This window comes from Mustela lutreola, chromosome 9 (assembly GCF_030435805.1).
Source record: "Mustela lutreola isolate mMusLut2 chromosome 9, mMusLut2.pri, whole genome shotgun sequence".
In the NCBI taxonomy this organism is placed as follows: Eukaryota; Metazoa; Chordata; class Mammalia; order Carnivora; family Mustelidae; genus Mustela; species Mustela lutreola.
In genome coordinates this window covers 41,315,069-41,327,176 of record NC_081298.1, presented here as the reverse complement: position 1 = coordinate 41,327,176, position 12,108 = coordinate 41,315,069, and the positions used below count along the sequence as shown (strand labels likewise).

At 41.7% G+C, this 12,108-nt stretch overlaps 1 protein-coding gene across 4 annotated transcripts in view; it reads left to right on the top strand.

The window, feature by feature from the left end:
* The window catches only part of KIF16B (kinesin family member 16B), a 279,324-nt gene that overhangs the window by 170,501 nt on the left and 96,715 nt on the right, over positions 1 to 12,108 (top strand). For all 4 annotated transcript variants that reach the window (XM_059134083.1, XM_059134082.1, XM_059134084.1 and 1 more), the window contains exon 18: positions 11,600 to 11,653. In XM_059134083.1, the coding sequence (XP_058990066.1) occupies positions 11,600 to 11,653 (54 nt within the window). The remainder of the gene's footprint in view (positions 1 to 11,599; positions 11,654 to 12,108) is intronic.

The following is a 12,108-nucleotide window of genomic DNA, read 5'->3' as shown; positions in this document are numbered from 1 at the left end:
ATCATTGTTGATTGGACAATTGAATGTGAATGAATTGTTGTGCCCTGATGAAGCAGTACCAACCCCTCCCTCTATCACAGACCATAATTCTGACCTTGAGTAGCCGTGCCCCCATCAGAGTAGCTATGTCCCCATTAGATGTTTAGTTCCCATTCGCAACCCCCATATCTGATGATCTACCCAGGTTAATCATCATTGTTGTTGGATAAAATGGAAATGAACCAGAGATTCACAGAAGCAAAAAGGAAGTAAAATGGTTGTTCTAATCACAGTAGATTAAGAAAAAATTTTGAAACAGGTAGTTTGTCTCATTATAAATTGAAATGCTTATTACAAAAAAGTAAAACATTCAGAAATGAATAAAGTAATCACAAGCATTCACAATCCTCCCACCAAAAAACGATGATTGGTTTACATTTGTAATATTTACTTATATTTATAATATGTATGTTTAACTGTACATTAGATATTATAATTATGCATTATAAAGATTACTTAAAAAAACAAATTTGGGGTGCCTGGGTGACTCATTCGGTTAAGCATTCGACTCTTGATTTCACCTCAGGTTGTGATGTCAGGGTTACGAGTTCAAGCCCCATGTTGGGCCACCTGCTGGGCATGGAGGCTACTTAAAAACAAAAAACCAAAACTGCGATCACACTTGGTATAAAGTTCTACATTCTGCTTTTTCATTTAACATTTTATTGTGAACTTTTCCCCATGCCATTGAAGACGAGTCTTCATTTCTTTTTTTTTTTTTTTTGAGATTTTATTTATTTATCTGAGAGGGAAAGACAGTGAGAGAGAGAGAGCACAACAGGGAGGAGAGGGAGAAGCAGACTCCCACAGAGCAGGGAGCTCGATGTGGGACTCAGTTCTAGGACCCCAGGATCATGACCTGAGCCGAAGGCAGACACTTAACCAACTGAGTCACCCAGGTGCCTCAAGTCTTCATTCTGTTTATATCATAAATGTAACTCTTGCTTAATCGTAAAGGGCTTTTGGAATGATTTCTAACCCCCTCCACGCACAGGTAAATTGTTGGTTACATTGCAATTAATCCACTTATATAAATCTTTGCTACTTTTTTTTTTCCTTTTGTCAGCTAAATCCACACCCCCTTGTTCTCTTTATTTGATGACAGCTGCTGCTCACATTAAAGCAACAAGGGAAAGAATAAAGAGATGTCAGAGAAATAAGGAAAGGAACGTTTGAGGGCCCAGACCATAAAAAGCATGACAGTGGAGAGCCAGGAGTGGGCGGACAGGCTGGGGGGAGGTACAACAGGTACACTGGGGACCTGTGCTCCCCCTAGCCCGAGACAGAGGCATGCACTGAAAGCATTGCTGGTTAGGTGTTTTAACATTTTGTCTTTCAGCAGGCGATATCAAAGGAGTACAAATGTGGAAAGCAGATTTGTAACGCCAGAGCTCTTCACTTCAGTGAAGGGAGAGGAGCTATGATGCATTTTAAGTCTTTTTCACATTGTCAGACCTCCCTGTGTGCTCTCTCTTTTCTCTCTGCTTACAAACAGGTACAGCTTTTCTTAAACTAACTTCTTGGGCTGCCCACTGTAGATCCCACCAAATTTTTTTTTTTTTTTTAAAGATTTTATTTATTTATTTGATAGAGAGAGATGACAAGTAGATGGAGAGGCAGGCAGAGAGAGAGAGAGAGATGGAAGCAGGCTCCCTGCTGAGCAGAGAGCCCGATGCGGGACTCTATCCCAGGACCCTGAGATCATGACCTGAGCCGAAGGCAGTGGCTTAACCCACTGAGCCACCCAGGCGCCCCCCACCAAATTTTTATATGTCAGGTACTATGGACCGTTCCAACAACATGTGATTGCTTACATTAATCATGGCACAATCAGATTCTAGAATTGCGTGGTATTAAACTATGTTAGACAGTTAATAGATAATGATCTGGGGACTTGTCAAAAATATTCGTTAAGAGGAACTATTACAAAATAAGCCATGTTGTTGGCCCCCATCTGTGTGTATATGTGTGTGGCTGGAAGGCTGAAGGTTGTATACCAGGATGGAATGAACAATCATGGTGATTGTATTGGTAAGTGTTTTACTTCCTTGAATTTTCTAGATTTGCTGCAGTTGATTAACTTTCATCTTGAGAAGGATAGAAAGCACCAAAACTTGTTCTTTCTTAAGGCAAAGAGAGCTCTGCATTGACTGCCAGCGTCTCTTCCTTGCCTAGGTATTCTGTGACCGGGTAATTGGGGTCTGGCTCTGAGCCTTATGTCACTGACTTCAAAGCACTGTTCATGGCAGTCCTGGTTGAACACCTGCTATGTGCCTTGCAGAAGGCCCTTGGGATACACAGTCAATTAAGGCAGGTCTCTGTCCTCAAGGAGCCCTGGTGGGAGTTCTGTCTGCCCTCTGTGATCTATAGGGCCCTAAGTGGTTTGGGTCCTGGCTCCCTCTTGGGCCACAGTTGCTCTCGTACTATCACCATCTCCTGGTTTCATCTACTCGCCATGCTGGTTTTGCTGTGCTCAACAGCAGGCCACACATGTTGTCTCCTGTTTGTTGGCCTGGCTTCTCCCTCATGTTGACAGCAGATGCCTCCCCGTGGTCACTCCCTCCATTTAGCTCTCTCCTAAAGGTCTCCTTCACTCTCCATCCTCTCTCCTGGCTTCACTGTTTGCATAGCACTTATCACATACCATAGGCATTGTTAGGTAGCTGTCCTCCTCACTAGAATGGAGGGTTTGTAACAGCAGGGACTTGGTTCCTTTTGCTGAATCCACAGTGCCTAGGGCAGTGCCTGGCACCTGGATGCCATATTGAACAAATGAATTCTGTACTTGGTACTCAGTGCCTTGGGCTGAAGAGCCACAGGTTGGTGGGAGGAGACATCACTCACGAAGGTGCTCCCCAGAGTGTCAGCTTAACCTCTGACCTTCTGCCCCATGGTCTATCTTTTGGGTTTTATTTCTCACCACTTCCCTTTATTTGTTCAGAGCAACAGCCAGACCTTCTCTTTACTGCTTCCTTTTGTTTGTATCTTTTGTCTTCCTGCTCCTGTTTTTCCTCCACTAGATTTTTCCCTGCTCACCACACTGTGCCCATTGTTATTCTGTCCATCTGTCTAGGCCCGGCTCGACAGCAGTTCCTTTGCAAGGCGTCCTCTCATCCCTGTAGCTATAAATGCTCTCCCTCCACCCCATCTCCTGGTAAAAATGGAACTTTCTTGGGTTCATCATGTTCTGTGTGATTGATATGCATGCATATTTTATTTCACTTGTAATCCACTCTTAAGAGGCAAAGGCACTTGATCTGTTTTGTATTGCCCTTGTACATAGTAGGTATTGACACAGGTTTCTTGGATAGGTGGCATGTGTGGCCGAATGGAGTGGCAGGAAAATCCCCTGCACTATGCTATTCTGGTTTATCAAACACAGAGAGAGGTACATCTTGGAATAATGAATTGTTAACTACTGGAAGGCTGTTTCTAAGGTAAAAGTTACCAGAGTTCAGCTGTGGAGGTGAGGTGGAATTTCAGAGTTGAGAAAGAATGGAGGAGGAGGGGCGCCTGGGTGGTTCATTTGGTTAAGTGTCTGCTTTTCACTCAGGTCATGATCCCAGGATCCTGGGATCCAGCCTGGCAGCCCAGCATTGGGCTCCTTGCTCAGCGAGGAGTCCGCTTCTCCACTGTCTCCCTCTGCACCACTCCCTGCTTGTGCTGTTCTCTCTAACGAATAAACAAATATTTTTTTTTAAAAAGGAGGAGGAGTAGGAAGAGGCAAACTTTATTCCTGGTTCCTCTAAAGTAGAGGTCATCTTGGGCCTCTCTCTAATAATCTCTGCGCCTCAGTCTCCTGGCCTGTAAAATAGTAGGAGGGCCGGGCAAAGTGTTGGGGTGTGTGCCAAGTAGAATGCATGATCTCTTGATGTATAGTGGTAACTGCCTGTGATCTTGCAGCTCGATCAGGCAGGTCTCCTGGGCTTAACATGTGGTCCCGGCTGCCTTTATTGGAGGACGTTATACCACTGTTATAGGAAATACGCTGGGGTGAAATCTACTTAAAACACTTATGGTATTGAATTTTACTATTGTTTTTTAAGCAATCTTTGTTTCTTTGAGCACTTTCCATTTGCAATACAAAAGGCTTAAGACTGGCTCCTGAAAGTCTTTACTGAGTACTTTCTAGACTAGGGATTTGAAAGTTCATTAGAAAATCGAGTACTAGGGATATTTTTGTTATAAACTCAGACTTTTAACTATAAGGGGTTTAATTTCACTACTTCCACGATTCAGTTGCATCGTGAGACCTTCATTTTGATATATGCACCTTGAATCACAGTTGTATGTTAAGTCCGATAACCTGCCGTGTTGTGCAATGGTGGGGGTGGGGGTTGGAAAGAAAGGGAAGTGAGGAGGGAGTGGTGCACTGATTCCACTGTCTCTACAAAGCAGCTACTCTCAGATTTCCAATAAAAGTTTCTAATGACGTACACAGGAAAGACCTCAGAGCCTTTCCATGAAGAGACAGGATCTGAATGGATGGCCAGGTTATTCCTTTCATGCATTTCCCTGTACTTACGTGGGATTGTCTCTGGTTTCTGCTCAGCCTTTAAAGAACATCTAGAATGTCAGGAAGATAATTGGATAGAACCTGCGCAAACTCCAGCATGAAAATCCAAACTTCCTCTTCAGTCTTTAAGATCCCCCAGTCTCCTTGGGAGTTTGCTCATTTATAAGGTGGTTTGAAACAGGTTGGAATTTCCTGAGGGGGCTAGGGTGGTTATGTAAGAACATCAGCCATTCTGGTCTGACCATTACAGAACCCACTGTTGTGGAAACCTAATCCCTTGCAAAGGATCAGGGAGAAGTGAACCATCTGGCCTGGAGTTCTGGTCTTTTCTAACTGCTTTCCATATGACCCTTACCAGAATCTGCGCCATGGACTACCGCCACCCATTCCGGGTTACAGGCCCCAGGTCTTTAAACAATGACATGTACTTGATTAGAACGCAGCTACATAATTCACAGAGTTCAGTGCATAATATAAACCTGGGGCCTCTTGTTCAAATAGTGAGTATTGCAAGATGGCGGCAGTAGACAGTGAATGCAGGGCCCTGTGCGCCCTTGCAGGTTGCACATGCACGCAGTTGTCTCTATATTTAATTGGAACCTAAAAATCAGGTGGAAAAAATTCTGGCTTATCCAGTGCCTGAGGATTTCCCCTTCATCTGTTCACATACCCTTGGAGAATATCTGTGTGGAGAATGTGGAGACTGCCTTGCCTTCAGCTCACCTCTCCTGTCAGGTGACTGCCTTCTAGTTGTACTGGAGTCTGGGGCTCAGTCTCCGCTGCCCTCCACACCCGCCCCCCCCCCCCAACCACTGCCAGCTTCAGTGTTGGCTGGACTTGCGTAGCTGTTTTCCTCCTTTTCAAACGTGAAATGACATCAAAGGTACAAAACTAATCACCATTGGCACAACATAAGGGCTTGAATATTTATGCTTTCAGTTCATTTAGAATTTTTCTTTTCTTCTTTCTTTTTTTGATAATCACAGTTTCACTTTCAATGTCATGGTGCGAACTGAGAAATTCCCACCCCCTTGCTTTTTCATTGCCGATGATAACAGGAATATAAATCACAAGATGTGCAATTATACCTAAAAATGCTAGATGTCTCTTAATGCAAAAAAAAAAAAAAAAAAAAAAAGAGGCTGTTTCTCATAAAAATAGATTGCATGCTATGCTTTTTTGTTGGACCTACCACAGTATATGTACTTCCAAATGTCATTTTAAAATGCTAAAAACAGCTGCAAAAATCACATCCTTTTGTGGCTTTCCTTTTAATTGTAACATTTAGGAAATTAGCATTTAGGGCCAAGATAATTCCAGTAAAATAAGATAGTGAATTATACTTTTTTAAAATGAAGCCACATTAAAATACAATTACAGTTGATATTCTTTTCTTGATACTAACACATTCACATTTATATTTTATAATTTATTGAGGTTTGCTATTTGAAATAATTATCATTGATTAAGGAAAGAGGTGCATTTTTTAAAGTATGATTAGTAAATATGTAATATTTAATGGAAATCATACAGTACCAGCAACAGCCAATATCACCTCATATTTTAAAACACAGTTCTTGACTTTCTAATTATGAGTCTCTCCTCAGAATGGTTGGGACTTGGTTTTAAGTTAAGAGCGAGTATCTTATATATTTTTTTGACTCTTATTTTTTAGGAAATTCAAGTCATCAGTTATTGCAGACATAATGCTTTTGGTAGAAAACAGTCCAGATTTTTCCTTTTTTAGTAATAGGCCATAGAAATGAACCCATACTTCTTCATTAATAATTAAAATGGGAATGTGTCTCTGATTTCTTGACTCAGAACCTCCATGTCATTAGATGCCACTCTTCAGGAGTGGTCAGAGCTGCGACCTCATACAACTAAGATTGACAGTCGCCACTGGTACCAGTACTTTCCTTCCCTCATCACAATCAAATGTTCCAAAATGAAAACTTCAAACGAGGAAGAGTCAGGGACCTCATCAGCCCAGAGACTCAGCTGCCCTCAGACACCCTTCCTGTGTCCTGCAGAGCACTCTGATCTGTTCACTATGGCACCTGGCTCTCCCACTCTTTGCCTATCCTTACTGTTGTCATCTGCTTACCTTCTAAGTGTCGCCATCTTTTTCAGTCCTGCTGTTATCTTGGGTGATTCCATGTGGATACTCATAGTTACATTAGTGAATTCACGTCTTGAGCTTGGAGACTTCATGGATTTTTCACTTTCACCTGCAAGCCTTGCCTTGTCTTCACTTACTTCTCTGTCCAGCCAAGTTTTCATCCCCAACACTTAAGCCATCCTCTTCCCAAATGCTCAGATGGTCCCTTGGCTTTCTTCACTTGTCAAAGAGACCCAGCTGGGTCCACTAAACTATCTCCTTGCCCTGAACCTGTATCCAATATCTCAGCTCAATGCTATAAGAGAAAGTCACATCAACACAGAGATTGCTGTCTCTGTAAATTATCAGTCTCTAAACTTGAATGATGCCCACTGACCCCCTATTGCTTTTTGTTCTTATCAGTTCTCTTGCCTGCTGGCCTCTTTGTCTATTACCAATAATCTTCATGTTCTTTATGCGTCTAACACACCACCCTTCCTCTAGCAGAGAACCTTGCTTCTGACATCACAGACAATACAGAAGTCTAAGAGTAAAATACTGTTTTTCAATACAATACATCACAGACAATAAAAAGTTCTGAGAGAAAAATCCCAACGGCTGAATTGCTCTCGTCTTCCCCTACCTGTACTATGGATGCTGTAGGATTCATAGCTAATATTTATTAACTGCTAAGTGCTCATTATATACTTTCATGGGATCCTCCACTTATCAAGGACCAGGATTATTCTTGAGTCTAGTTCCTGATGGGGAAATTGAGGCTTAGAGAGGTTGAGAGCCAGGATTTGATAGACTTCTGGGATAGACTAATTCCAGAGCCCATGCTCTTAGCTATTGTTCTGTCCTCTTCTTCTTATGCCAGCTCAGGGACGCTGTCCCCAGTTTTTTATATCCTCTCTCTTCTGGCTTGTTTATACTAGGGTTTAAATATATACTAGTCTCTTCTAGCTATTAAAATAAGCACCCATTCTCCTAAACTACCACAGCCCCCCTTCATAACTAAAATACTGAGAAAGCTTTCTACTTTCCTCCCATTCAGCCCTCAGTCCACTGTAGTTTGGCCCCAACCCAACAAAGCTCACTCCAAGTTTACCATTGACCTCCATGTTGCTAAGTTCAGTGAGTTCTATTTGGGCCCTATCTTACTTGACTTTCCACAAGCATTTCATACTACTGCTCCCCTTCCCCTTTGCTTTCCACTGCCTACCCTTTCTTGACCTTCTCTCTGTGTCTTTAACTGTTCCCTTGCCTTGTTCTCTGCTGATCACTGTAGTATCTGTGGTCTTCCAGACTTTACACTAAGCTTCCTTAATTCTCATTCTGTACGTACATCCTGGGTAACCTCATCCACTCTTGTGGTTTCAGTTCTGGTCTGGATGCTGGTGAATCCCAAGTCTGTATTACCTCCTTGATGAGGGCCTGAGAGCTAGATCTTTGTATGTATCTTCCTTCCTCTTGATGTCTCTATTTGGATGACCCTCTGGAATCATTAGATTCGACAGATATAAAATTGAGCTTAACTTTGTGAAGGCGGGATGGGGAAGAGATTAAATTGTGGGCTCTAGAGTCGAGGTTGATTCTGCATTTACTAGCAATACGGACATTTCTGACATTTAAAATGGGATAATGATGGCACCTACCTCCCAGGGCCATTATAAGAGTTAAATGCAAAGTCCCTAGAACCAGGGTACAGAATGAATCTTCAGTGAATGTTAGCTACAACTCTTGTCTTTGCCACTGGGAGCACTAGCACTAGTGCAGCTACTATTGCTACTTCTGCCGCTCCCACTGGCTCTGTTCCCAGTGTTCCTCTTCATCCCAGTGGATTCTACCAATGAGAGGCAACACTAGAGTACCTAATATGTGCTGGTGCCCTACATACTCTGTATTACCTCATTGGATCCTGGTTATAACCCTTTGAGATAGGGCTTATTATTTTCTTCAGTTTCCATCAAAATTAAGTGCTCAAGGTTAAATAACTAATACATGGTCTCCCAGTCACTAGAATTTGGGTTTAGACCTGCAGACCTTTTCACTCATCCTCTTGGTAACTAGGTTCTGCCCTCCCACCTCCTGTGTAGCCTGGCCAGAGACCTAAGGGGGGATCTTGTAACTCTTCCTTTCTCATCACATCCCCTAAGTTCTGTCAGCTTGACCTCCTGAAGATCAGAGATCTCTTTATCCCAGTTATGCTAGGTCTTGCCTCCATCAGCTCTCATTCATGTGACTACAATGGCCTCCTAGTTCTTGGCTTCCCGTATTGCTCCCTTCCTGTCTGTTCTCTGTGGAACACCAGGCCTCTGTGTTCTTTGACAACCCTGTTCCAAGGTCCTTTTCTGCCACCATCTTGAGGATCAAGTTCAGAGCCCTTAATATAACTTCTAAGGCTCCTCACCATCTAGCTTCTGTTGTCCTGTTAAGCTTTGTGTCTTGTCACTTCCCCCCCATAGAAGGCCAAGATCTGGTTTTATTGAGCTTCTCTGTCATGCTCGAAGAAGAAGGGCACAGCTTAGGTTAAGGTTTCCTCAGGAAGCTTGCCTTGATCCTAGGTACTACCAAATTCTGGGATCAGTATTCCATTTCGTATGTGATAACGCTGTGTCCTTCCTCAGTCCTGGCTTGCAACTCATTGGGTGCTCACTTCTATTTATTGACTGTCACAGACTGGGAGTACCGTGTCACCCTTATAGACTGCTGCATCCCCGGAGCCCCTCCATGCCTGATGCCATGCTCAATTAAAAAAAAAAATAAAGGTTCCCAGAGCATCACATTAGAGATGAAGATATCAAAACGCACATTTTTGTGACCTCCTTAGGCCACACAGCTCACTCGTGATAGTCTTAGTGGTCAGCAGCCCAGATATGAATAACCACACTTGGATTCAAGTTCTCCCTATGCTACTTACTTGTGTTAAGCCTCAGTTTTTTGTGTAAAATAGGGATGAGAAACATGTCAACCTAGCAGGGTTGGGAGAACAGAGTGAGGGTATTGCCTGCTAAGAACCCCGCCCAGCACCGGCCCCTTGTAAAAACAGTCCTCAGCGACAGGATTTCATTTGAACCCAGGTCTCCCAACTCTCAGAGGAGCATTTGGCTTATGACCACGTGCCTGTGACATTGTCAGAGCAGGATGTGCTTGTGGTTATATGAGGTGTGCATAGAAAGTAAAAGCAAAAACTAAAGTCAATTCTGTTAGGGAAGTTCTCTGGTCTTGAAAGTATTTGATCTAGTGATGCCTTTTGACTATGTAAACATTTCTAGAAAGCCTAGACTGCACTGAAGTCTAAAGAGGTATTTACTATAAAATATTTCCAAAGTTCTCTTTATTATTGTATAAAAGAGAATAATCTTATACTAACTTTAATGAAACCTTATCCTTACTTAGCATAATGACATACATGCTGAGCTTGGGGATTGGCAAATACCTTTCATAAACATTTATGTGATTGTTTTCTCATGGATGGCAACGCCTATAATCTGTAGATTATTTTCATTTGATAGTAGGATAGTTATAAATGACAAGTTTCAGTAAAGGATTTAGTTCTTTTATTGCATGTCACAAATCTGAGCATTGCTTATGAGTTAAATGACAGTGTTTTGGAAGTAGGCTGCCCTGGGTTCAAATCCAGGCTTCACCACATCTCACCATTATGACCTTTGATAAGCTCCTTTGCATATGTGAGCTCTGGGTTCCTCATCTGTGTAATGGAGATACTATTTGTTATTGTTAGGATTTGCTGGGAAGACTAAGTAAGATAACATGGATAAACGCTCAGCACAGCATGCAGGTCTGCTTACAAAAGCCACCAGATATCTTCCGCTCAATATTAGTCAAAATGAAGTGCGTAACACATCTAACTGAAATATTTGTTGGCACCTTGTAAAGCGAACTTTGGCCAGTCTGCCTTTGCCCATTATATGGGAAAGTTGGTGATCAGTTTTTCCCTAGTCAGCTTTCTGGGTGTACCTGGCATTTACCGTAATGGGAAAATGTGTGAGTTTAAGAATTACCATTCATGCTATTTAAGAAGAAGTATGAACTCTTGGTTATAAAGTCTAGTATTTGAGAAGAAATCAATTTCTGTTATCAATATTTTAGCAAGTTGTTTTAAAATTCCCGGTGACTAGCCCACTTTATTTTGCTCTCACTGTGGTAAATCCATTCACAAGCTATGTAGTTCCCAAGAACTTGTATCCTAGAACTACTGGTCATAGGAGGATCCTGATGAACCTGCCTACAAGTAGAACCATGTACCAAGTAGTGAAACTATGGATCTGACCACTGTCCCAGTTATTACTGGTACTCATTTTTAGTGCTGCCATTGCAATGGAAGTGTGCAAACATCACACAGCTTACTCTTTGGAGTCTTTGCTTTGAGAAATTATTGGGAAATGTGATATGTATAAAACGCCATTTCAATGTGTGCATGTCTATTGGCTTTTAAGTACCTTACTGCTTTTCTCCTGATGTTTCCCCCAGTTAATTCTTTTCTTAATTGATGTCTGTGCTCTCTCCCTCTCTCTCTACCTCCCTGGCAGTCTTTTCCCTATAAAAGGACCCATCTGTCTAAGGTAGAGATTCTCCATTTTTATATACACTCATCAGTGATTAAGCTGCATAGACTAGACATGCTTATCATTCAGAAGTTTCTTTAACCCTGCTTTTTCAATACAATGGTGCTTTGTTTGTTTTCCTTCAAGTAAAATATGTTCTTTTCAGCCTCAATGCAAGCACCCAAATGTATGTCTAATTTCTAATCATAGTCATAGAGTGAAGAAAACATTTTAAACTTGCTAATCCATCATAATTAAAAATAATGCTTAAAAAATGGATGCTCCTTATAATATGCAACTATATACAGAGAATAAGAGAGAGAAAAACTCTTTCAGAAAAGTGACTCATTTTCATTTGTTTTCTCTTATTAGACTTGAATTTGAGCGGCAACAGCGTGAAGAACTTGAAAAATTAGAAAGTAAAAGGTAAGCCACTTGGGATACCAGTTTTAACACTACTGTAGTCTGTGGATTCTCACATTAATCTTCCAGACAGAGTTTTTTAGGGTCTCTTTCAGGACCTCCCTCTGATTCTGTGTCAAGTATTTACATGTTTAATGACTGCAGGTCATTCTTCTAGCTGGTTCATTTTACTGCATGTTTGAATTTTCAAATAGTACATCTTCAAATACTCATGAGAAAAGGAATAGAGTCAGTAGGCAAATTTCACGCACTTGTTAAATTTAATGCTCCATGTATGCACTTGTTTATTTCTAATTCAAAAGGCTGTCCTCCTTAGTAATATCGCCTGAGGTTTTAAAAAACCCAAAGAATGACAATTCCCTGTCCTTATGCCTCTTCCCCTTTTAAACATTTTTGCTTATGTTGTTTGGCCATTTGTATTTCCCTTCTGTAATTTGCTTCTTTATATTTTTTTTTTT